This window comes from Mastomys coucha, unplaced genomic scaffold (genome assembly GCF_008632895.1).
Source record: "Mastomys coucha isolate ucsf_1 unplaced genomic scaffold, UCSF_Mcou_1 pScaffold20, whole genome shotgun sequence".
Taxonomy (NCBI): domain Eukaryota; kingdom Metazoa; phylum Chordata; class Mammalia; order Rodentia; family Muridae; genus Mastomys; species Mastomys coucha.
The window spans coordinates 121,177,281-121,203,820 of NW_022196903.1; the positions used below are offsets into that span (position 1 = coordinate 121,177,281).

Sequence of the window (26,540 nt, forward strand, 5' to 3'; positions counted from 1 at the left end):
TGTGCCCACCGCTGATCTGTGTGCTCCAGTGCGCACCTGCCCTGTGCCCACCGCTGGTCTGTGTGCTCCAGTGCGCACCTGCCCTGTGCCCACCGCTGGTCTGTGTGCTCCAGTGCGCACCTGCCCTGTGCCCACCGCTGGTCTGTGTGCTCCAGTGCGCACCTGCCCTGTGCCCACCGCTGGTCTGTGTGCTCCAGTGCGCACCTGCCCTGTGCCCACCGCTGGTCTGTGTGCTCCAGTGCGCACCTGCCCTGTGCCCACCGCTGGTCTGTGTGCTCCAGTACACACCTGCTCTATGTGCACCCTGTGTACTGTGTGCTCTGTAACTGGCACAGAACTCCATTCCTGCACAAAGAAATCACGTGAGCACAGACATCTATGTTTGTAGCAGACTTTACTGAAGATTTGAAGAGATGAAGGGGGCTTACATAGAAAAAAATACAAAAACCTTAAAATTGAATATTAGACATCTGTGAGTGTAAAAAAAAAAGCTGCCATTCCCTTGGCCTGGGCTCTCTAGGACGGTACACGCATACCTGTGCTCTTTCCAATTGACTAAGAGTATATACAAAAGCCAAGTTCCAGATACTTTTAAAGAGATTTATTTCAGAGATTAGGCTTCACTGTGTAATCCATGATAGTGTCGTTCTTCTCCTGGGGGTTGGGGGATGGAGGGCAGAGGGGATTACAGCTGTGCAGCCAGGCACCTGGCTGGGCATACCAGTTAGCTACATTCTACACAGAGTCAAGTCTTTGTGGGGGAAAGGTAGTTTTCTTTCTGACCTGTTAGATAAGTTATCCAAGGTGCCACTGACCCCTGCTACCATAGCTCTAACAGGTTTTCGGCAGGCGTCAGACCCAGGTGGCCACTGGGTAGAAACCCTGAGGGGATGCTCCTACTGTTCTGCTGTTTCTCTTCTGTGCCTGTGTGGCCAGAGAGGAGGCCCAGGGTCTCAGGAGCTCCCTCCTATCGCTGCCTTCCCTCAGTCCTCCAATCTCTGCCACCTGACTCTGTCCCCAGCCTGGGAAAGACTGGGTGTGACAAAGACTAGGGACACAAGGCCTACCGAAAAGGTCTAGGACATGGCCACTTGCACATATACATTGATAAGCGCTCCCTCCTTCCCTTTCTCTCTCTCTCTCTCTGTCTCTCTCTGTCTCTGTCTGTCTCTGTCTCTCTCTCCCTCTCTCTCTCTCTGTGTGCATGTGCGTGTGTGTTTATTCATTTGTTTGGATTTTGTTTTTATGGGTTTTTTTTGGGGGGGTGGGGGTGGGGGTCAGGGCACATTCTTCCCATTCCTGTGACACTTTGTTGGCACAATCTGCTCCATCAGTGTCAGACCCTGTGAGGCAGAAGGCCTTTCACCTGTCCCTACTGCGGACTAACTAGATAACACCCCAGAAGGTTTCCACTCCCAGGATGGAGGGCTCTCTATCCCCAGGACTTTGGGGACTCCTGCTCATCTCACAGGCCCAGTGAAACGGGTGGCCATGCCTGGCTCTTGCCTTTCACCTGGCTGCCTGTGAGACAGGACCCAGAAGACAGCTCCCATCCCCAGACACCCAGGAACAAGCTGGGTAGGCTCAGGGGCCACAGTTCCACCTGCTCCTCTGTACCAAACAAATGCTCTAGAGCTCGCTTCTAAAAATAGCTTCAAAGGAATGGATTCCCTTGCTTAACACCTCCAGGCCTTGCTACCATCCTGAGAGCATTCCAAAGTCCACATCCACCCACGGAGTGCAGTAGACGCAGGACTGAATTGCCTGCCTTCCTACTGGGGTATGTCCAATCTCTGTCCATCAGCACACCCCTGGGGCACGCCCATCCCCTCCCTGTCTCCAGGCCTCTCCATTCTCCCTTTGGAATGTTCCTTCAGATCCACGTGTCTATGGTACAGAGGTCAGTGCAGAGGCGGGCTTCTGAAGCCTCCCTTAAAGTGAAGCTAACCTTGGGCACCCCGCCCCCCAGCATTTCCCACTACCTACAAGTCTCCTTAACTTGCTTCCAGTCACACACCACCCCCTCACCCGCCTCAGTCCAAAGTAAGCTCCTAGCCACCCCATCTGTTCTGCTCATGAACACATTCCCAGAGTCTGCCACATCTCAGAAGTCAAACAAGCACTCACAAAGCAAATGAAAAAATACGCCAACAACCCAAGCAACTTGCCAAAGCTCTCTGGGCCTTGCTTTCTCAGTCTTTAAAATAGGATGGCAGGGCACAGTGGGGAGCGCCCGTAGTCCCAGCTTCTCGGGAAGCTGAGGCATGAGGATCATTGGAGACAATAGCCCAGGCAAGAGAGGAAGACCTCATCTTAAAAATGGTTTCAGCATCGTGCTAGCTTGGTGGGATAAGGGAGGTGCCCTAAGTCAAGTGCCATGCTGACTTGAATGGAGAGGCAGTGAGACAATCGTCTATGGTGACGTTCCATTAGGGCACTGAGGTCAGTTAACACAGGAAAAACTTATGGCCCACATTGGCACCCAACATCCGGACTGACCTGCTTCCAGTAGGAAAAGTTATACCCTTCATGTTCCAAAAGGCTGACTACATAGAAGTCTGAAATGTCTGAGGCTGGGGGCTTTCAGGCAGCATAAGTGGGGGAGGGGGCCAGGGCTAGGTTTGGGGCAAGGAGCTGCAAACATAGGCTTGCATGTGGACTGGTGAATCCTGGTCACAAGGCCAGGGGTGCAGTAGTCTTTCTGGGACCCTGACCTTGTTTGAGAGCAGTGCAGTAGGAAGCGAGGAGGCCTGGGTCTAGCCACCATCCTAACCTGGTGGGGAACAGGATATGGGTTAAATTGGTTTGAGTTAAAGAGAGGGGATACAAGTTAAAGGAGTTTGGAGCGACAGAAAGACTGGGTGGCTCGTCCATCTCCCTCATCTGAGAGGTAGCCAACCTCCCTCCATATGCTTATTTGCATACTTCTGGCATGTTCACTTAGCCTGTGTCAAACCCTGGCCCCAACACCAAAAACCACAGAAATAACATCAATAAATATTAGCCACCTTCTTCTCATAACCTGCTCGCTCAAGGACTGCCTCTTCCCTGAGACCCTCGGAATCCTCCTCTCTGTGACAAGCAGTTACTGTAGGGACCGCCCCACCCTAGTGCATATAGTGCACCTCCAGCCAGGATCCTTAGCTGGAGGTGAAGTTCCCATGGTTAGTACCGATGCATATTTATTGAACATGTGGATGTGCTCAGCACTGTGTGAGGCACTATCCATACACGAGGTAGGTGAATGTTATACCCATTTTACATATGGGGAAACTGAGGCACCACAACATTTCTTTTTGAAAAGGTTGCACACCAAAGTCAGGCTAGACTGACTCCAGAGCCCTTGTCCCTCACCTCTGTAGCATCCCCACAATGCTGCCCTGCCCATTTCTGCATCCTCACAGATGCATCCCTGAGTCCTGGGCACACACAAACATGCCCAAGTTGTATCTTTCTTCCTGAGGCTCCAGACTACTAGAACTGGCTCCAACTGGGGAAGCAGACACCAGAAAGCCTTGAGAGGGCAGCAGAGAGACAGATCCAGGACCTCCAGAGGGAGAGAAGCAAGGAGCTGAGGGCTAGATTATTTAACTGGCACCGCAAAACCCGGGTACTTTACAGACATCCTCCCCTCGTCAGTGTTGAGCAGAGAAGAAACGGGACTAATAGAGAAGCTGAGGAGCCTGTGGAGGTCAGGCAGCTGGAAATGCTGGCCCTGAAGCAGGATGCCCTACCTCCAAGCCTTGCTTCAGTCTGGAGCCCCTGCGCCCTGCAGGGCCACTGCATTAGAAACAAAGCCACCTGAGTAGCTCTTACCCAGTCTCCCTCCAAAAACTATGTTGCAGCCACACCTAAATCCAGCCCCGTTTGCAGGGATGGGGCCTTCTGCAGTAGCCATTCTCAGGCATCAATGGCAGGACCGACAGTGTACACAAAGTCATGCACAGCATCTCTGGGTGTGTGACCCAGGTGCCATCTGTCCTCAGGCCACTAGTGTGACCAGGAGCGGGGTGCAGGGTTCCAGCAGCCGAGAAGGAACCACTGGGTCTTGCGCTTTGGTGTCTTGGTGATATGCCTGGCTGAATCCACTGGTTCCTTGGCCATCCTGGAGCACCTGTGGCCATTGCTTCCAGCTTGCCTCCTGGTGCCCCCTTCTCCCTTGCCCTTCTGGGCTCATACAGGCCATACCAGCTCCTCTGAAAATACTTGACACCTTGGGTTTATTAGGGGCTGAGCACTGCAAGATCAGGCAGTTTGCTCCTGGTAAGGAGAGAACTGGTAACTCTGCTTGGCTCTCTTGGCACTCCCGGGGGCTGTCCCTGAAGGTTCCCTCCCAGGTCCCCGTTTTCTGGACTTGTCCCCCCACCATCGCTCTCCAAGTCTCTCATTCTTTCACAAGTCGGTAGATGTGGTGCTGAGCTCCGTGTTCGCTGGCTGAAACTTCGAAGACATATGCAATACACAACAAGGTCTCCTGTGTGTCTCGGTTGGTGACTACCTGCAGGCAAGAAGAAGGTGAGGGTCAAAGGCCTGGATAGGGAAGCCATTGGTGCCACCCACTGATAGACCCTGGGCATCTGCCCCGTGTCATACCTGTAGGATGGTGAAGTTCTCCAGCACGCTGTTCATCATGTACTTCTCAGGCAAGTGCTTCAGCTTGTGAATAAAGTTGATCATGTACTCACAGAGAGGGGACCGGTGAATGCGGTACAAATAATGGCCATTCTCATAGCGAGCATACTCTGTCTGTAGAACCCCAGGGACAACAGAGGCTTAGAATCCCCTCACCTCCAGCCCAAGCCCAATTCAGCAGGGAGGTACTAAAATCCAACCACCACCAATGGGACAGAGAGGCAGAAGATGTCCCGGGGGAGTCATTCGCAGAGGTTCCTGGACATGAAGGCCGGCCTCTCCCTTTTGTCACTGACAAGACAGGCAGACACTTCCAGGAGACCTGGAAGTAGCAGAAGTCTCGGCAAGGAGATGGGGCAAGTGAGCAGGGGTTGCACATGAGGCTGAGTACCAGTGCCTTCAAGATGGAACTGCCATACGCATGAACCTTGGTGGTGGATGCTGTTGGCCTAGGAGAGCTGGAGGGATGACGATTGGATAGAACTATGGGCATCTCCAAACCTCGATAAGTTTAATGAAAGTAAATTGCTAGAGGAGCTTCATAAAAGCTGCCTTTCCTGAGGCAGGACAGTTGCTTAGCCACTGTGAGCCCGGGCATCCATCTTTTGCACCAAACAAAACAAAACACAACACCCTTGCACACGACCAGGGCGACTACTGGACTACACTCCCAAGACGAGAGCAGTTACATGAGTGAGCCTCAGCCGTGCTAACATGCTTCGAAAGCTTCCTGGCAATTCTAGGATTGGGACCCCAAGGCAGAGGTCCCTTCTCATGGCACCTTGCTGTTTGACATGAGGTGGCTGTCACCCCCAGATGAGAACAGCATCAGTTCAGATCCCAGTGGGCCAGGAGGTGACCCGACTGACACCATGCACAGTGTTAAGCACTGTACAGGGTCACAGACTTTAGGGCCACAGGTGTGCTGCCGAAGGCTTTGGTGCCATTTTGTCACTACACAGTAGGATCGGAATGTCACAGCTATTGGAACCAGTGGATAGTGAAGACAAACTGATACTTCCTTAGAGATGGGGGAGGGGAAACAACCCCAAACATCTAACAGGAAGTGGGGGGTGGGAGAGTTATACAGAGATCAACACAGGTCCTCTAAGCTTGAGCTCATCGCCAGGCTGCCCGCCCTGAAGAGAAGCAGAAATTCTGCCCAAGTGTAAGGTCTCTGGAGCACTCCGCAATTGAAAAGTAAGCTCTATGCTTCTGGGATGGGGAAATCTGAAGACTATCTCAAGGAAAGAAAGAAAGAAGGAAGGAAAGAAGAAAGGGAAGAAGGGAGGGAGGAAAAAAGGAAGATGGGAAGGAGGGGAGGATGAAAGGGAGAGAGGAAGGGAGGGAAAGAAGGAGGGAAGGAAGAGGGAAGGGAGGAAAGGAAGTGGGAAGGGAGGGAGAAAAAGGAATGGGAGGGAGGGAAAGAGGGAGGGAAGGAGGGAAAAAAGGAAGGAGGGAGGGAGAAAGATAGGAGAGAGGGAGGAGGAGGAGGAGGAATCAGGCGTTGACTGAGTGCATACTCAGTGGTAGAGTGCTTGCCTAGCACACCCAGGCTCTTACAGAAACCCCAGCAACTAGAGCAAAGGGACTCCACACGTTTCCAGCACACAGGAGTAAAAAGTGAGAAGCAAATGAACCCTGAATGCCCACCTCACCTGCCCCTGCCTCTAGAGAGCTGTATGACTGGAAAAGGCCTCTCCTAGCCCTGTGCCCAGCTGTCAAAGACACAGATGGCTTAGGGAGAACCCCTTGGGTTAGCCTGTGCTTTCAGAGCAGGTTAGCCCTGCTCTGAAAGATATGGGGTACTTCCAAAGAAGGCTTGAAAGGAATTGCAGCCAGAAGGTTCAGCCAGGGCTCTGAGGTACGGAACAGGCAATTAAATCAGTAACTTACCAGGTGCTTCATGCCCAACCCTAAACATGTACTTCCTTAAAGGCCACCTCTGCCTGGGGCCTCCCTTAGCAATCCTGCCCCAGGAGAAGGCACACAGACCACCCCTTTGCCCTACACCCACCAGGTGAGCTCCTACCTCAACTTTCTCCACCACTTGCTTGCCAAATGAGCAGACCTTAGTAGAGCAGGTAATAATCATGTTCTCCGGGCTCTCATACTGGCTGGATACCCCATAGAAGGCGCTGCCCTCATCATCGATGTTGGTATTGAGGTCTGCCTGTCGGAGACAGGGGAAGATGTGGCTGTTTGCAGTTGTGTCCTTAGGGTTCCTAGTGCACGTCTTGGATGAGAGAACAGAACTTTAAAAGAACAGGACAGGGACAGCTGAGTAGACTGAGGCAGAAAGACTGAGTTCTAGATCAGCCAGAGATATATACAAGGCTCTGTGTGTGTGTGTGTGTGTGTGTGTGTGTGTGTGTGTGTGTGTGTGCGCGCCTTGACTTTAAGGACATACTTATTTCATCTTGAAGTGGCCAATATGGGGATGTGAAATTTTTACAGGAGTTACACATGTTTAGCATAGTACTCTTGGTAGACTGTGGCTTCAGAAGGGCCAGTGTTAAAACTGCTTCCATGTCTAGGCAAAGAAAACCACCTACCTATTGGTTTTGTGCTGGTAGGGAACAAGAGGAACCTGGAGTGTGCTGTCTGTGGGTACCTTAAGGTTTACCGCACTTGTTAGGCTGTGACACAAACATCCAGTGGAAGGACGCACATTGAGATCCTGTGTCTCCAAGTGCACACCCTTGACCAGCGGTCCCTAGACAAAGCTGTGACCCAATTTGCTCTAAGGGAAGAAACAGTTCACATTCCATTCTTGGTAAAGTTACCTGCTACTTGCTTTGGTTATTTTTGCTACACGTTTTATTTGTATTTAAATGTTTTAGCAATCTAAGAACAGATGTAAAAGTAAATATGCAGTAGAGATGAATTGTTTGGTGTTCCCAGCTCTGTGTGAAAACACAAACTGTGAACAAAGCACAGCTGGAAACAAAATCCCATCTATTTAGCTTTTTTTTTTTTTTTTAGCTTTTTGGTTTTGGCTTTTGTGATTTTTTTTTCTTTTTTGAGACTTGCTTGGCATGTATGTGCTGTAAAAAAAAATAATAATTAACGTGGAAATAACTTGAGACAATGCCTAGCTTTGTTTTAATATCTTAGGAAATTCTCTTGAACAATCCAAGCACAATTGTTAAGAACTCATGAATTAAAGTTTGTATAAGTGGAATGAAAGTTTCATGAATGGGCTTTTCAACTAAAAAAAAATGGGGGCAGGACTTGGGTACAGCTCAGAGAGAACCTTTGGCCTGGAAGGACAAGAAAGAAGAAAAAGAAAGAAAACACCGATACACAGCAGGTATAGGAAGGCCTCTGCTACCCCACATATCCTGGCTCAGTGCTAGTCTTTCTGGTTTGTTTCCAAAACAATGAGAAATAAGTTCCTAGCTTCCCACATGGGAGCACGTGAATTAATTCTTGGTTGGATATTGTATTAATTACTTTAGGATGGCTGTGACTAAATACCACAGACAGCCCAAGAGAGGAAAGGTTTCTATCGCTGTCTCAGTCCCTCACAGCAGGGAAGGCATGGCAGAATGATTCCGTCTGGTGCTAAAACATGAGATGGGGGCTGGAGAGATGGCTCAGCGAGTAAGAGTACCAACTACTCTTCCAAAGGTCCTGAGTTCAAATCCCAACAACCACATGGCGGCTCACAACCATCCGTAATGAGATCTGACGCTCTCTTCTGGGGTGTCTGACAGCTACAGTGCACTTATATATAATAAATAAGTAAATCAAAAAAAAAAAAAAAAACATGAGATGGTAGCTGTTCACGTGGCATGCACGAGACAGGAAGCCTCAGCTGCAAGCCCAAACCAGGAGTGGGTAGAACCTTCAAGGACTTGTCCCTAGAGTCCTATTTCCAGCAGCAAGACCACACCTCTTAAAAGCTCCATAGCCTTCTAAACAAGCCACAAGGCGAGGATCGAGCATTCCAAATTCAAATCTGTGGGAGCCTGGCCCCCACAAAATGTCTCCCTGGCCCAGAAAGGGTCAAGTCCATCTCTTAATTCAACCGCAAGTAGTCAGCAGTGTACAGGGTATAGTTCTGAGGTCATCTGAGCTATGAACCCAGAACAAAATCAGAAGGGAAACCACGGAGAGCTAACAGACCTTACGCCATCAGAAGGAAAACTCATCATAAAGCCAAGTAGACATTCCCATGTCAAAGAGAAAGCAAGAGAGAACAACAGGAAGAAACTCGGTGCCGGAAAGAGGAGGATTCAGTAGCTAAGAGAACTTGCTGCTCTTCCAGAGAACCTAAGCTCAGCACCCAGCACTCGCACTGGGCAGCTCACGTCCTCTTCTGCTCTCCTCTGGCCTCCAAGGGCCCCACACACATGTGCTCACATGTACACAGAGACATAGCCATAAAACCTTCAAAAAAGAAAAAGGTGGCGGCTTAGCAAAGCAAATGTGAAATTCTGCAGCTCTATATCTGATTTCCAGGGCTTGAGGTGATATCTGAGGTGCAAGAGCTCGGGCATTCCAGCGCCCATGGATCTGCCATTTGCAGCTACGGCCTCACCCAGGAGCTGGCTCTCTGCCCAGGAGCTGGCTCTCCTGGGTACCTGCAGCTTTCTTTAGTAGATATCCCACATCCCCAGCAGTTTCAATGTCCGTAGGCTTCTACGGTAAGCTAGTCTTCCTTCATGTATCAGAGAATCCAACCCTTCCACCAACTATGTGGCCCCACAGGCTTATTTCTCAAACCTGATGTAAGCCCATGACCCTGTAACTTCTGCCTTCGGCAAGTCCTGCTGCTGACTCAAGAGATCGATGGGTCCCCACGGACCCTGGCAAGTGTTCTCTGAGCAGTTATGTGGCTGAACGTGGCAAACATTTCCAGAAGGACACCCCTTCCTTTGGCTCTTTAGTTTTGGGAGGCGGTTCTTTGCTTCAGGATGGGCTGTTTTAAAAATTACCTGTTAATTTTATGTGATGAGTACACCCAGGCCAGAGGAAGCATGTGGATGCCAAAGGACAACTTTTGGGTATCAACTCTCTCCTTCCACCATGTGAATCAATAGGCTTAGAGGTAGGGGCATATACCAAGTCATCTCACAGACACATTCTTTTGTATTTTAATTAAGGAGTTCTTTTAAACATATATATGTTAATTAATATAATTAAAGATATTATATATCTTTTAAACATATATATGTGTGTATACACACACACATATACACATATATATGTATACATATGTACATATATATATATTTATACATATAAAACATATGTATAGTGAGTGTGTATCTGTGTGTGTGTATGTAAACAAGTATTTGTCTAGCTGGGTTGGCCTGATATTATTTGGCATGATGATTTCTAACTCTACCCATTTTCCTACAAATGACATACAGAAGATCTTGTTTCCCCCAGACAAGGTCTTGCTAAGTAGGTCTGGCTGCCCTGGAACTCACCATGTAGACCAGCCTGGCTAAGTGCCAAGATTAAAGGTATGTACTACCACTGCCCGGCAACACCAAATCCCTTTCATTACTTAATTTTACCCTAAGCAATACAGTCATGAACACAAAGATTCAGGGTGTTTTTGTTTGTTTGAGATGGAGTTTCTCTGTGTAGCCCTGGCTGTCCTGGCTTTTGCTCTGTAGATGAGGGCCTCTCAAGGGCTGGGATTAAAGGCATGCACCACCACTTCCCAGGAGAAGAATGACTCTTATGTGGCTTCCTCGCCTACCATGCAACACAGAGGGAACTGCCACCTGGGCCAGAGTGCAGGCTGTGAACCATCAATCCCGATGCAGGTTCTGAGACCTACAACTCTGTGCAGAACCCAGGAACTCAGGAAGCTGTGGGTAGAAGTTGGGCGCAAGGGACAAGCAGTCTTACACCACTAGGTGACACTCAAGGACCAGTTTTTCTCCTTTGGCACCTCCTTTCTACAGCAAAATCTTTGTGTAAGCTGACAAGGTAGTGTTGATTATGCTGCAATTAAGGTGGCATGGAAGACATACACACACACACACTGCTGAGAAGGGCTAGCCTTCACCATTATAGATGAACAGAACTTGCTGAATGAGGAAAGCAATCATGGGACAGATTGAAGAGATATTTTTTTGGAATGGCTCTATGCTATGTATGGTTTAAATGGAGCCATTCATTAGGAGGAGGAAAAAGCAAACAGTTACAACAGCATCCAAACCGATGTTCAGCCTCTGAAACAAACAGTCCCCTTTACTAAACACTCTCCATTCCCAGGATGGCTTTGGACTCCCCACCCTGTAATCCTGTGGGGAAGGGCAACTGCAGGGTGTGGAGCAAGGCAGGAAGAGCAACCCGTGAGCCCTGGAGGATGTGGGCCATCCTCGGCTCAAGATCTTCCTGTGACAAATGAAATGAGCAGGAACCTGAGCCCAGGCTTCCTCCCACATTCTCTAAGTCCTGTGAGCATCCCAGGAGACCTAGTTTGCCAGATCTGCCTGAAAACGTTGGGAGGTTTTTGAGCTTAGTTTATGCTGTGACTAGAACAGAGCAGAAGTGCTGACCACACATCACCAAGAAAATAAAATACGGTCACGAGTCCCAGCAGCCTGAAAAGGTACCGAGGCCAGAGATATGGTGACAAGACTCAGACGACAGACATGTGGTCACAGGACTCTGACCAATGTTACCCTCATTAACCACACCAGACCCTCATGGTGTCTTTGCTTGAACCAAGATCTTGCTGTGTAGTGTAGGCTGACCTCCACCTTCATTCCGTTGACTTCAGCCTCCTGAGTCGTAGGATTCCAGGTAGCACCTAAGTCCTTATCTTTTGATGATACTTGTGGGCTCGTGATGATGTGTGTACACTCATGTGTGTGTGTGATGTTGTACTGCGTGCATGGGTAAGTCAGAGGACAACTTGCATGGATCAATTTTCTCCTTCAAATATGTGTGTTCTAGGAGTTCAACTCAAGTCATCAGGCCTAATGGCAAGTACCTTTACTCACTTAGCCATATTGCTGGCCCTTGTGATATCTTTGACATCAATTCACTTTTCTTTTTTTCTTTTCGGTTTTGAGACAAGGCTTCTCTTTATAGTCCTGGCTGTCCTAACTCACTCTATAAACCAGACTGGTCTTGAACTCAGAGATCCATCTGCCTCTACCCCTGCCCCTGCCCCTGCCAGGATTCAAAGCATGTGCTGCCACCACCTAGTGACATCAACTCTCTTTTATTCATAATTTTATCCTTAGCAATACAACCATGAAAACAAGGACTCTGACTTGTTTGTTTGTTTTGTTTTGTTCAAGACAAGGTTTCTCTGTGTAGCCCTGGTTGTCCTGGAACTCACTCTGTAGACCAAACTGGCCTGGAACTCAAAGATTAAAGGTATGAACCACCGTGCCCAGTTTTTTTTCCCCTTATATAAGCAAATTAACTATTAAATAAGATGTAGCACATACAAGACGTCCCCAAGCACCATGCTGGGAAGCCCTAATACCAAAGAGCCTCTCATACACACAAAGGCAGCCTGCCCCATGCTCATGTGACTTGTCCGGGGAAGGTCCATGGGGGTAAGAACCCTGTTCTCTACAGACCTTATTCAGGGCCCACACACCGGGACTTTCCATAAAGGTTGGCATGTAGCTATTACACTTCTCAACTCTGGGTGGCGCTGTGACAGAAGTAAGGTCCCTCACTATAATACCTATATATTACACATATATCCGTATGTATATGTGTACATGCACATATATCTATACACACATACATATATACATGCATATATATGCACATACGTGTGTGTGTATGTGTGGTGTGTAGGGGTATATATTTTACCCCTGAGTTCTAGACCCCGACTTGAGCCCTCTATCTCAAATACACTCTAACTCTTTAGTCACCTCCCACCCCAGGATCCTTTTAAAACACCTATGTGTTTACGAATGAATATCCATCCACAGGCCAGTGCTTCTGGGGACTATGGGGCAGGAAAAGGCTACAGAATATTTGTGTATTATGAAAGAATTTATAACAGAGAACAAAGTAGGATTAGTGAGATAGAGAGAGTCCAGTGTCACCCTGATCTTGGGGGTGGTGGCTGATGCCAGAGGACCCCTTTCAAGGTACCTCGGCTAGTCCTTAGGCTCCAGGGTCCATCCAGCTCTGCCACCATCTCATCCTGCAGCTGTAGCCCGGGACAGCTGTCCTTCCCAGTGACCAACACACTACTCCCTCCATGTACCCTATTCATAGCTGTTCCATGAGGGTAGGCAGCCCCTGGACTGGGCCCGCAACAGGTGTGAGGGATCGGGTGACTGACAGATGAGCAGATAGCCTTGATTGTCATGTGTCTCTGGGAAGAATGTCAGGCCCAGAAGGGAGCCGTGGAACGCATGATGGAAAGGCCCAGGGAATTGTCCTGGCTCCACCCAGTGTGCCAAATGGCATGCCTTCCCCTGAAAAGGACAAGCAGCCTCTGGTAGTTTTCAACTGGTTCTGGGACATGGGGTTTCCATCTTCCAGCCCTCACTCCAGTGGGTGTCCTCTCAGAACTGGGACTTAGCAGCTCCACCCCTCCCCCTGCTGCACCTGGATGCCTTTTGCACTGGGGATGAGCCCAGGCCTGCGTCAGGACAACCACCACAGCCCCTCAGTGAGAGCTGCAGCTCTCAGGAGAGGGAGGCAGCTGCTGCATGGATTCAGGGAAATCAAAGTGGGCCCTGCTCTGGGTGGGTTCTCATCAGCTCTGCAGCACCTGGCGGTCAGACTGAGCAAACGGGCAGGGGGAGGAAGACTGGCTGTGAGACAAGCAACAGTTTCTTGTCTGGACAGGTTTCCTTCCTAAGTGTGTGTCCAACACCACAGCAGACAGTGATAGGAGGAAGGAGCAGGCCAGAGGCAGGGGACTACCCATGACTGACCCGATCTCACTATTGGCAAATGTTCCTCCCTGTATTTTTCTGCCTTTGAGCCCTTCCCACATGAGGACAGGCAGTGTGCTGGCCTCCGGCATCCCCTCTCTGACCTCCCGGCATCCCCCCTCTCTGGCCTCTGGCATTCCCTCTCTGGCCACCTGCATCCCCTCTCTGACCTCCCAGCATCCCCTCTCTCTGGCCTCTGGCATCCCCTCTCTGGCCTCCTGGCAAACCCCTCTCTGACCTCGAGGCATCCCCTCTCTGACCTCCGCTCATTTTCCCTAAGGAGGCAGCACTCAGGTTGAGGAGAGTATTTCATCTGAGCTCCCAGGCTGAAGCCCACGAGAATAACTGCAAACCTTTAAGAAGGAGAAACAGAGGCACAGAAGCCAAGACTTAAGATGCAGCCCTCAAGAGGAGTGACTGAGCCCGGCAGTGGTGCCACACGCCTTTAATCCCAGCAACTTGGGAGGCAGAGACAGGCAGATTTCTGAGTTCGAGTCCAGCCTGGTCTACAGAGTGAGTTCCAGGACAGCCAGGGCTACACAGAGACACCCTGTCTCGGAGAAAAAAAAAAGAGGAGTGACTGAATCTCACAGGCACCGTTAGCCCTAAAAGTCAGCTGCCTGCCACAGGGTGAGGGCTCTCTTATGTCCACCACGCTCCTGTACAGTCTATACTGCCCCAGGTCCAAGACTCACTATGCAGGCTGTGCTGCTAAAAGGCCATGTGGGTTTTTTTATACAACCCTGGCCAAGCATGTCTGCGGGACCTGCCTTCCCCATTTTCCCCACACCCGCTTCTTCTATCAGTTCCCTCCCCAGTCCCCTAACGGAAGGCAAAAGAGTAAATGGGCCCAACAAGGTAACAGGGAGGCTCTAGTTCCCTTCCACCTAGAAGACTTGGCCAATGTTTCCTGGGAGGAAAGTTAAGATCTAGAAAATCAAATGGCCTGGTTGCTCCCCTCTCGGCCTGTACAGTCACAGCAAAGTCTGAACTCCTCTCTGCTACCAACCGGCATCCCTCGGAGCCTTTCAAACAATCCAGAACTTTCTCCCAGGACCAGGATGAGCACCAAAGCTGTGCCTAGGGGCCTTCTGTTTGGGAAGTCATATTGCCTGACCTTGGAGCCATATTGTTAAGGTCTACAGTCTGGTTCTAGTCCTAAGACTGTTTATCCTGACCATGCTTCCGTTTCTCCTCTGAAGACAAGATTATCAACCAGATCCACCTTTGGAGACGTGGCAAAAGTCACAAATGAGAATCCAAGTGACCAAAAGTCACAAATGAGAATCCAAGTAACCTCATAACGTGAGTGCTCCTGTGATCTTTCAGGCTTCCCTGCGTATCCTGAGACAGACCACAGGAACAACAGAGACCTAGCCAAGGAGACATGCCTCAGACCCAAGCCCTTGTCTGCACAATCTGTCAGTCTCTACTGTTTGTGAAATGGGAATTCTAAGATGAGCCTTATTTGAAATGTGTCTATAGATAAAAACTACTGCCGTCAACTGCACCAGGATGTAGCTCAGCTGTATAGGGATTGCCTAGCATGCTTTGTACGGGGATTGCCTGGCATAGGCAGGGGCCTGGAATCCCTATACTCAGAACTCGTACACACAAACATACATACATACATACATACACACACATACACACATATATACACACACACACACACAGAGAGACACACAGACATACACACACACACAGACACACACACACACACAGACACACACAGACACACAGACACACACACACACACACACATATATATATATATAAAGAGAGAGAGAGAGAGAGAGAGAGAGAGAGAGAGAGAGAGAGAGAGAGAGAAACTACCAACTAAAAGAAGCCAGGAGCTGGAGAAGGACCCTAAATATGCCTTGTCTTCCAAGGTATTGCACTGATAAATACATCTTGCCACTGCCATCTGGGTCTCCCTTCTGACTCCAATCACATTCGGGGGACAGCTGGACCAGTGCTGAGAGAGCCACTAGTTAACACACTCTGGAGGGGAGCCCAGGACCCCCCCTAAACACAGGAGAAGTTGCAGGCTCTAACCAAACCCACAGCAGAGCTGCCGAGTTCACATTTCCCTGGTTCATCAGAGCAACGTGCAGCCATACAGATAATTGCACTCAGTGTAGGACTTTAGAAAGGACCCCACAGGGAGCTCCATAGGATTCTTTCCGCATGTTTGCAATGTGGCGCGATGATGCTTGGAATTCCAGGGTCCATGACCTTGAGGACAGAAGCCACACACTGAGGATGGCAAGGAGAGAAGACTCCAGCTCCTGGGCTATTAGAGTGGTCAGACCATCCCTGGAGGGTCTACCACCAGGCTCTTCCACATGAATGGAAAACTACTGCTTTATGTACTGATGCTTCGGGCTTTGGCTCATGTGCACTCAGATATAACACTGAACTAATCCAAATTAGAACACAAAAGAAGCAAGTCTCCAAGAAAAGAGACCAAGCAACTGGAACATATAAAAATGGTAATTGAGGGGCTTGCCTTACAAGAATGAGAACCTAAATTCAACACAGAATCCACAAAGAAAAGGCAGAGCCACACTCATAATTCCAGATGGGTGGGGGAGAGGGGAGGAGAGAGCCTTGGGGCTTTGACCTAACCTACTGAGTGATCTCCAGGACAAGAGACAGTCTGCACACAAGCACACTGATGACTCACACCAATAACCCTGACACTTGGGAGGCTGAGACAGGAGGATCACTACAAGTTTGAGAACAGCCTGGGTTGTATGAGTCACAGGTTAGCCGAGACCATACAGTGAGATTCAGTTTCAGCTCCCTTATTACCTCCCCAAAAAGAAAAAAGAGCAAAGAGAATAAGCCAGGGAGTGGGGTTGAGCATTAGGGATTTGGCAAAATGAATGAGAGAAATTTTCAAAGAAATAACACATTTAAATGTCCCAAGATAGGAAGATTCTAATCTTTATCATTAGAGGTGCCTACCGAGGATCAAGCCAGAGATGGGAGGAAAGGCAAGATATACTAAGATCTGATGATATGAAATTGAAAACCCAGAAGTCGAGGAGGTGCTAAAACTTCCAGAGAGGAGAAAAGCAGATCATGAAATTCCCTATGCATAGTGAAGCAGAATGGCGTCAGCATGCACATCGCAGGACAGAAGAGCAATGTGTTAACAAATGGCTGTTGTCCTTCGGGTGGGGTGGCAGACACTTGCAATCCCACAACCCAGGAAGCTGAGTCAGTTTTATAAGGTGGTTCTCATATCTGTAAAATTTTAAGAATGATTTCATTTAAAATACCCAGTTTACAAAAACAAAGGTACATAACAAAGGCAATGTAGTTATAATATAGCCTTCAGCTCTTTGGCGACCAACGTACATTGTCAAACAAAATGCAAATACTGTGCGGATTTTTTTTTTGCTCAAGGATATATGACTCACTCCATGGGAGCAGACTGGAGTGATGGAAAGTGATATAAAGCAGATTTTAATTCTATAACAAAATAAACCTAGAATGCCTTTGTTATGACACCAAGAAACAGTAACATAAATGTTTGCTAACATAGGATATAAAACCTAAAGGAAGATCACAATTTACCACTCCGGGACTTAGGGAGGACTCAGCACAAGAATTGGATGCTTCTCCTTACTTATTAAAGACTGTTGGAATTAATAACTATAAACACGCGTGTTCAAGAACATCAATGGAATGCTATGTAGCACAATACTAGAGCAAGCCATATGTATGTATGTATGTATGTATGTATGTATATATATATGAATGATATGGCCCTGAGCTGATCACCAGCACACACACTGCCTATTCTCCATCCATAGTAATTAAGTCCTAGAATTCAATGTAAGGACCATCTAGGACCATCACCTTAGCTGCTCTGTTTTCTATTACTCTGTCTCATGCACCTTTCTCCAGACCTCCCTGCTCCTTTCTCCTGTTTCTATTCGTCCATTGCTAGGGAGGAAATGGCCTTCCTCCTCTCTGCCTAGCAGATCCTGCCTACCTCAGATCCAGATCCAGGCACCAACCTGCTCGGAGAACCAGCTATGTCTGTAATCCCAGGGCAAAAGGCACACACGGTCAAGGCAAGGCCCCGGATCGATAACACGGCCCTGGAGTCTTCTACTGAGAGCCAGGAGCTGGCTTAGCTGTAGGGAGGGCTGCGCTGGGCATTTCTAGGCAGGGACGGAAAGCCACCTGGGATATTGTACACCTTCATTGTCAACATGTCCTTCCCAAGATGAGAGACTCCCAGGTTACCAAGAGGCTCGGGAGCAAATTAGGCTGCAGTGCAGCTCAAAGGTAGAACTTGTCTACCAAGGCTGATGCCCTGGGCTCCAATCCCAGTGCCACAACATAAAAATAGAGGGTACTCCAGCACTACAGACTAAATGGATCTAAGGAAAGCACCTGGGTGGTCCTCCTTGGCAGAGGTCACAGGGAGCAGGGAGAGTCAGCACTGGATCCCAGGCCTTGAGTCAGATATGGGAAAAATTCCATATCTCAAGTTTGGTCGGGTGCCTGGAGGACTTCATGCCCTTACTAGCCATTATCCTGGTGTCCCCCATGTCCCTTCTGTGTGTTCTAGGCTCTGGAAGAAAGCTGTGGGCAGTTCTGTGACTCCTGATCTCAGAGTACCCTGGCTCTAGGTACCCAGCATCCACGGAGGGATGAGGAGAGCGGCAGAGGCCAAGCCTGTGGACAGGACTGCTTGAGACAGACATGAGTAGTTCCTTATGAATGTCCTGGGCTGCACTAAGAGCATCCTAAGCTATACTCCTCTTCTCCCAGCTCTGCCAAGCCCAGTAAGATTCACAGATGAGCCCCGGAGAACCAGGTGGGGACCAGCATCGGGCCCAGAACCAACAGCTCCATGCGGACTCTTCTGCCAGCCCTGTGTCACCTCTCAGTCTTTCCCCGGGACTACTGCCTCTTTAATCCCCCAGTTCCTGACCAGGACCTTGCCACAGCCACCATCATTAAAGAGCCTCTTGAGCTGGAGCAAGATTTGGGAAACACACCTTAGTATGGTATAGGCAGTGCTATCTATCCCCCGCATGGAAAGAAACAGAATGAGAGGAGAGGAGGGAGAAAGACAGAAAGGAAACAAAGCCTTCTGACTGTGCAGCTCTATGGCCTCACTGCCACATTCTGATGCCCTGCTTCCACAAGCACTGACCTCCTGCGTGTGCTCCCTCCGGACGCCCCACCCCTTGCCTCCTATACACCATCATGCCTTCTCTTTCCCGGTCTCCTCACCATCTCAAGGCACTGAATTAAGGGAAGAGAGGCCCAGGGCTTACCCAGAACTTCACAAGGAAGAAGGCATTAGAGGGCCCCCGTTCAAATAGCTCCTTGAGGCCCCCCTTCTTCTCTGGGAACTTGTCATAGATCTGGCGGATGTCCACAGTTTCGAGGTAGGGGTCACTGTAGCTTGGGCTTGACTGGCTGATGTGCACGAACAGGTGTTTGCTGTACTGTGAACCAAGAACAATGTCTGAGAGTAATGCCCAGAGGATGGGGTAGAGAGATAGCCCTACTGCCTACTGTACTTGTGATCTGAAGCAAAGAACCTATCTGAGTGAGCTTCAGTTTCCTCATTCAGAAAAGGGAGGTGTTATGGTTTGTCTATGTTTGGCCCAGGGAGTGGCACTTTTAATAGGTGTGGCCCTGTTGGGGTAGGTGTGGCCTGGTTGGAGTAGGTGTGTCACTGTGGGCATGGGCTTTAAAACCATCTTCCTAGCTGCCTGGAAGCGAGTCTTCCACTACCAGCCTTCAGATGAAGATGTAGAACTCTCAGCTCCTCCTACACCATGCCTGCCCGGACACTGCCATGCTCCCACCGTGATGATAATGGACTGAACCTCTGAACCTATAAGCCAGCCCCAATTAAATGTTGTCCTTTTAAGAGTTACCTTAGTCGTGGTGTCTCTTCACAGCAGTAAAACACTAACTAAGACAGGAGGCAAGAGTTAGGAGTTCCCCAGCACTCCCTGCTGGATGAGCTGGCTCAAGGGTAACCTGCTCTTGGAGCCTGCTATTGTCTCAGATGATATGCTTTCCACACTAGAGTCATCCTAGTTTCCTGAATGCCCCTCAGAGCTGAGGAGTGGAGGACAGAGGGGCGGGGTGGGGAGGGGCATGGTTAGGAGGGAAGGCGCTAGAATAAGAAGAGAAATGAGAGGCAGGGAGAAGCCTAAAAGAACAGAAAGGGAGAACAGAAGCCAGGAAGGCTTGAGGTAGGAGATATACACAAAGCAAGGGAAAGAACAGTAAAGGAGGGGGAGAGGGGAGAGGGAGTGATGACAGTCAAGGAGAGAAAGAACAAGGAATCTATTAAGACCTGAGGGAGAAGGGAAGAAAGGGAGGGAAGTCAGAAGAGGTAGGGAGGGTGGGAGGTGAGGACTTCTATGGGGGCAGGACTTCCAGGGCTGGTAACCTATTCAATAGGGTGGGTATTAGGGGACCTACTATGTGGCCAGGGCCTCCATTGACAGTGGCATATAGCATGGAGACAGAAGCTGGATTCAAGGCCTTTCTTTGAGGACAAGGCCTGTGGGATTGGTGACTTACTCTGGGCCTGCAAGACTGGGGCCCTACAACAGTGGCAGAACCTCTGAGATTAAGGTGGCCTCTCTTGGAGCTTGACAGTCAGACATGGGAGGAACTTACTGTGTCTGGATCTTGCTGGCGCTCCAGGAAAGCAGAGAATTCCAACATCCAGAGCTTGGAGCTGGCTATGCTGCGGCCTTGCCACGGAGCAGCAGGCGGTGCAGAGGGTGATGGGGTGGGTCCTGCCGGAGACTCAAAGCCTGCACGAAGGGAGAGAGACGCATGGAACTTGCCCCTCCTTGCCCTCCCTGTTCCTATCATCAGTAAGAACTTGACAAAATCAGTGAAAGTGTGACCAGTGGCAGGGCAGGGCAGAGCCTGTGCCCTATCCAGCTCAGTGGTCCCAAGCTTCTGCAGAGGCCCATGATCAGGCAGATGAATTCTTAAGAGGCCTTCTAGTGCCTGGAAAGTAGCCAGGGATCCAGCACTGCAGGATTCTTGCCCTAGGGTAATTTCTAGTCCAGGTGGGAAGATAGCCAGCTGAACCAAGCAGCACGCTAACTCAGAGGCCCTGGAAGCAGGATGTTTCCTAGAGAGCTCACAGTTGCCTCAAACCCATAGAATATCAACTATAACAAAGGCTTCTAAGGAATGAACACAGACCTAGGCTAGTGCTGGTGAGGTAGGTGTGTTCCTGGCACCACAGAAGACTTCTTGGTGCCTCTGAGGCCAATCAGGAAGATGAGGCTTAAAGAAGGTATTAAGTAGCAGGGCAGTGGTGGTGCACACCTTTGATCCCAGCACTCAGGAGGCAGAGGCAGGCAGAACGCTGTGAGTTCGAGGCCAGCCTGGTCTAGAGAGCTAAAAGAGAGATGGGAAGGCAGGAAGGATGAGAGTCTAGATGGGGCTCGGGGTGCTCCAAGCTGGGAACCAACAAAGCCAAGTGTGTGGGGGCTGGGAAGCAGCTGAATGAATCTGGAAAGCCCCGCTTTAAGGAAGACCTATCTGGATTGGTAGTGGGAGACAAGGCTTTGGAGTCAGCCAGGGATGCTGGTGAACAGGATGGATTCTATTCCCAGGTCAAGGAAAGCCACCGGATGAGCTGAGCTGGGCTGAGAAACCGTCAGCTTTGCAATTTTTGTTCCCAGTGATACTAGGGATGGAACCCTGCCTGGAGTAAGCACTGTGAACCAAAAAGAATTCCTGAAAAGCAGCTATGTCTGGCTGGAAACAAAAAAAAAAACTCCTGGGAGGAGTGTCAGTGCTGTGGAGAGATCGGGAATTTCTTCCCGAGGCTACTTACTTTATTTCGGCTAGCTGTCGCCTTCTGGAGCAGCCGTTCCTTACCTTACTCTGTATCAGAGCTAACACCATGTGGAAACCATCAGAAACCTCTCAGAGGCGACTAACTTAGCAGAACACTAGTTTCTGCTGTTCCAGGAGCTAAGAGTGTCAGCACAGAGCATCTCAGACCTGTAGAATAGCTGCCTATATCTTCTTGTACCTGCCTCTCTGGTGTACCCACCAGCGTATTTTAAAGTTGTCTTGATTCATGACTTCCTTTGTCCAGTAGAAATATAAAAACCCTGTGAGCCCATTTCCACACTGGAACATGGAATCTGGGGTAACTTAAGTCTGTGTTCCCAGGCCATGGTCCCTCAGGACCGCTCCAGAGTAAACCATCCCTGATTCCATTTGAGATGGGAGCCGTGGTTTTGATGCAGACAGTAATCTGGGCAAGCTCCCTGCCACTGAGCTGGGGGAGACACAGTAGAGGCAAGGTCTTCAGGACCCAGGTTTTCTTTGTGGGAGCCTGGTGGCCTCTAGCCCCCTGGACAGAACCACTGGACAGAGCACAGGGTAAACAAAAGGAAGAGGAGACAGGAACCCACAGGGATACACAAATACAGCTGTCGGAGTACAAACAGAAATGGCAATGAAGACTACCCCTGCTAGATAGAAGTCTGCAGAGCCCTGGCTGGGCAAATGGTGGGCACCTAACCTGGGTGGGGACAGGTGAGAGCATCCATGGCCCAGCCCAGAGGCAGAGCAGGGAGCACAGCAAGCTGAGTCTCAGGAGTCTAGCACATCTCCAGCAGAGCTCAGAGCTCACCCTCAGGGAACCACGGGGCCTGGAAGCATCGTAAGGCTGGAAATAGCATGGCGACAGAGATGCTTTAGGAATCACAGGGAGTCAGTGAAGAGGTGACTGCAGTGATCCGGGCAAGAATAGGGTGGATCAGAGTGCAGGCCACATCAGCATGGACAGAGGGAAGAGAACAGAGAAGAGGACAGGGACATGAGGACTGGACCCAATTCAGAGATGCTCCGTATGAGGGTGAAGGAAGCAGTGAGCAGGCACCATGGGTGCCAGGAAAGCCTGAGGGGCCACAACCAGAATGGCACAGATGTTCACTCTCCAAGGAAGGTGGAAAACCCTGGCCTGGACGGCTAAGCAAGCCTCCTGAGAGAAGGTCAGAGCTGAAGCCTGGGACAAGGACCAAACCAGCAAGCTGCTTAGGTATCGATGCCCAGCAGTACTCTCCCGGCATCAGGGTCTCCTGAGCTTGGAACCCAGTGCCCCTCAGCTCCCAATTGAGAAGCAGTAGGCGGCACTCTGAAGGGAAGGCCTGAAGACCAGCAACACATGTACCTTACAAGAGCTGCCTGGGCACATAAGCACTCCCTTCCAATTCTGTGTCCCAGCCAGCCCTGAATACAACGGACAAGTGCAGCATTTGGTGTCACCCCAGAGCACCCATGAGGCATGGCTGCAGCATGCTGACTAGAGGCAAGGACCGTGGTGTAGCCAGAAAATTGGGATGTATGATCAGAACACGTGACAGCATGGCGTCTAGCAGTGATAAGAGCAGGACCTGGGTGCTGGGGCCTGGGACCTGACGCAGGAGGCAGAGGCTGTAACGTATAAGGGGATCATGCACCATCCATCCACCTACCTGGCAGAGGCAGCGGAGGCTGGACAGTGTAGGTATTTTGAGAGAAAGGTTTCACACTGCAGGAGAAAGGAGAGAGGAGGCATCAGGCTCTGGAAAGAGCTGTAGAGTAGTTCTGGTAGCTTTTGGTGGCCTTAAGCCTTAGAAGACATTGGTTTCCAGCACCCTCCCGTTAATTCCCCACCCCCCACCCCCAGCTTTGTGTTTGAGTTATAGAAGCAATAACTATGAGGGAATCCACATCACATCCTCTCTTGGGCCAACCTGATGCCTCTTTGGGTATCAAGCTTTAGCTCCACCGACACCCTGTACAGATGAGCATTTCAGTAAATTGGTGCTCTGAGTGTGGACATTGCAGACTAAGCAAGTGATATCTGAGAGCAAAGCTATCCTGAATGGGCTGATCACACACTGCGTGCAGCCCATGTCCCCTTGCCCCCATCTCCCCTAGCCGGGCTCTCTCTCTTAAAGTTCTGGGTTCAGAATCAGTGAACCCAGAGTGAGGGGTAGGAAAGCAAACCATACTCACTCGTGGGATGTTCCAGGTTGGCCTGGCAAAGCTCCTTGCCAAAACTGTGGAGACAAAAAGTACAGACTCAGCCCAGCTGTGTGGTGCATGTGGCCAGAGCCCACAAGGAGGGTGGGAAGAATCCGTGAGGGAGAGTCCATGCAGGCCTCCAGGTAGAAAAGACTGAAGAGCGGCAGCTCCCGCAGTGAGAGGAAGACTGGATGATGCGAATGGGCAGCGGCCGCGCCTTGGTGTGTTTTTCTCTCTGCTCCATGGGGAAAGCCAGGCCTGCTGGCCAGGCACTTTCTGCCTCCCATCAGGAGTCACAGGGCTCTTTAGCATGTAAGGCCTCTAAGCATGTTTGCCTCTGAGGTCCTAGAGCCAAGAAATCTACTCGGGGGCTCAGTGATAGAGCGTGTGCTTAGCTTGCTCTCGAGGTGCATTCCCATCTCGAACGCAAACAAGAATGATTTAATCCAAGGGTCTACCTGAACGTTTTATATCCCATCTATTTAACATTCCAACTAACACTAAGACTCTCTGTGAACATGATACCAGAAAGACCTGTGGAATTCAAGACATACTCCCTTCCCCATCTGTGAGGACAGTGCAAGTCGGGCATCTTAAACAGCTATTCAGGCTGCATGACAAGCTTGGGAAGGAGGACCATTTCTGGAACATTCTAAAAGTGTGGCAATGGCTCAGAGGATGGTTGTTAGGCTGACAAAGTTGAAATCTGGGCACAGATTTGTCCCTAGACATCAGCTCCCCTCACGGGATGGGCACACCTAGGATGCAGGGCAGGAGCAGAGACCAGGATGAATGGTGGGTATAGGACACTATAGTACCATTTCAAAGCCTTGGGATTCAGATCCCATCCCTTCTGCTTCCTCAACTATGAACTAAGCCAACTCTCATCAGGCAGCTCATGAGAGCAGCAGCTTCGTGCCTCTCTCTGAAGGCCTGCTGTGTTACTGCTAACGAATAAACGGAGGATCTACTGCAGGCAAAGCTATGCTTTTAGAATGGGCCCTGGAAGGACTCAGAAGACAGGAACTGAGACTGGCCACGGTTCTGCTCTGCAGAAGAGAAGGGATGAGGAAAAGATGCATTGGCCTCTTGCTCTGGGCTGCCCCACTTACCCCCGAGATTGCTGGGTAGCCAGGGCCCCGGGCAAGAGCCATTTTACTGTGGAAAGCTGTGGCCGAGACGATCTGGGCGGACGACATGGCAGCCATGCTCTGCAGGGCCTTGTTCTTAGCTGCCTGGTCCTGAGGAGACATGGGAAGGAAGGGCCTGAGCAGGGCCACCAACCGGGCTCAGGGGAGGCGTGGTCTGGCTGCAGGGTCAAAAAAGCTGTTCAGCGCCAGCAGCCAGAGCGGTGGACCAGGTTGAGGTTTGAAGTACTAACGTGTTGGTGGCTGAGCAGGTGATCTGGAGGCTCTGATCAGTTTCCTCATCTACTGGGGACACGTGAACCTGACTAGAGACTATGTGTGCCAGGGTGCCTATCCAACCCCTCTTCCCTGTTTCTTTCTAGTTCCGGGGATGGAACCCCACGCTTCAAGCACGCTAAGCATGTGCTCTACCATTGAACCCACGGCTCCAATTACCATCTTTATCAAATAAAGACACTTGTGAATCAATATTTCCTGGTGAGTGAGAACTTGGTAGACCCAAGTCTGCCTTGAGTAAGGCAAAAAGCTGAGACCGGCAGATACTTCTGTAGCTTAAAAGTCTGCAGGACAATCTTCCTCAGTCCACACAGCAACTCCAAGACAGGATGTAGTATACAGCTCTGGGGCCCCAGAGGTGTCACCCAGGAGCTACCCAGGAAACAATCTGGAAATAGGTGTGGCCTGGGGCAGCGGACAGAGGATCTTGAGAAATGCTAGTACACTTTGACCCCTGGGAGGCTGGAGGGTCAGGAGAATTTCTTATGAAGAACTGAGTCACAGAGCAGGCAGGGATAGCCTTAAGAGGGGTCCATGCTGGGGCTCAGCTGTTCCACTACGTTCACAGGTTGATGGTTATTTAGAGCAGGGACCTTGGGAAGGTGACTCAGCAGAGCCGTGAAGGTGAGTCCCCTTGACAGCGTTAGTGGTCTACAAGGAGAGGACGATCGACTGGTCCGAGTTTGCTGTCTGTGTGGTGATGCCCCTCTCCATGCTTTAATGCTGGAAGACGTCCCCACAGATGTTGAATAGATACTGCAGCCATGTTCTCAGATTGTGAGCCGCATAAGCATCTATTCTTTTTTTTTTTTTCATTAATCAATTGTTTGTTTTCCGTGTGTGAGTATTTTGCCTGCATATGTGTATGCTCGGCGTGTAGATGACTGGTGCCTGCAGAAGCCAGAAGAAGGTGTCACACCCACTGGAATTAGAGTTACAGATGTGAGCTGGAAACTGAACCCAGGTCCCCTGGAAGAGCAACAAGTGCTCTTAACCACTGCCCAGCTCTCCAGTGGCATAAGCTTTAAGCCTTTCTCTCTTTTTCTTTTTGTGCTAGAGTTTGAGCCTAAGGTCTTGCACGTGCTAGGTAACCACTCAACCCTGCAGTAGCTATATCCACGGCCCCTACCCATTTTTTTTCGTGATGCTGGAGTTTGCATTCAGGGTCTTATATTATAGAAGCACTCTGTATTCTACCACTAGCCCCTTTTTGTTTAAAACTTTGAGATAGGATCTCACTAGAGTGCCCATGCTGATCTTGAACTTGGGTCCTCCTGTTTCAGCCTCCCGTGTAACTAAGATTATACACATGGACCAGCATGCCCAGTTCCCCTCTTTTTTAAAAGACAGTCTGGTCGGGCATGGTGGTGCACGCCTTTAATCCCAGCACTTGGGAGGCAGAGGCAGGCGGATTTCTGAGTTCGAGGCCAGCCTGGTCTACAGAGTGAGTTCCAGGACAGCCAGGGCTATACAGAGAAACCCTGTCTCGAAAAACCAAAAAAAAAAAAAAAAAAAAAAAAAAAAAAGGAAACCCTGTCTCAAAAAA

The 26,540-nt window shown here is 49.9% G+C and overlaps 1 protein-coding gene across 3 annotated transcripts in view; it reads right to left on the bottom strand.

Moving 5' to 3' along the window:
* Positions 1 to 381: 381 nt before the first annotated feature.
* The window catches only part of Tead4 (TEA domain transcription factor 4), a 79,916-nt gene continuing 53,757 nt past the window's right edge, over positions 382 to 26,540 (bottom strand). For 2 of the 3 annotated variants that reach the window (XM_031383547.1, XM_031383548.1), the window contains exons 5-12: positions 24,683 to 24,811; positions 23,562 to 23,605; positions 23,036 to 23,091; positions 20,199 to 20,338; positions 18,830 to 19,003; positions 6,665 to 6,805; positions 4,594 to 4,746; positions 382 to 4,498 (exon numbers count right to left, since the gene is read on the bottom strand). In XM_031383547.1, coding sequence (XP_031239407.1) covers positions 4,385 to 4,498; positions 4,594 to 4,746; positions 6,665 to 6,805; positions 18,830 to 19,003; positions 20,199 to 20,338; positions 23,036 to 23,091; positions 23,562 to 23,605; positions 24,683 to 24,811 — 951 coding nt within the window. In that variant the 3' untranslated portion in view covers positions 382 to 4,384. The remainder of the gene's footprint in view (positions 4,499 to 4,593; positions 4,747 to 6,664; positions 6,806 to 18,829; positions 19,004 to 20,198; positions 20,339 to 23,035; positions 23,092 to 23,561; positions 23,606 to 24,682; positions 24,812 to 26,540) is intronic. The other variant, XM_031383549.1, reaches the window with a different exon arrangement.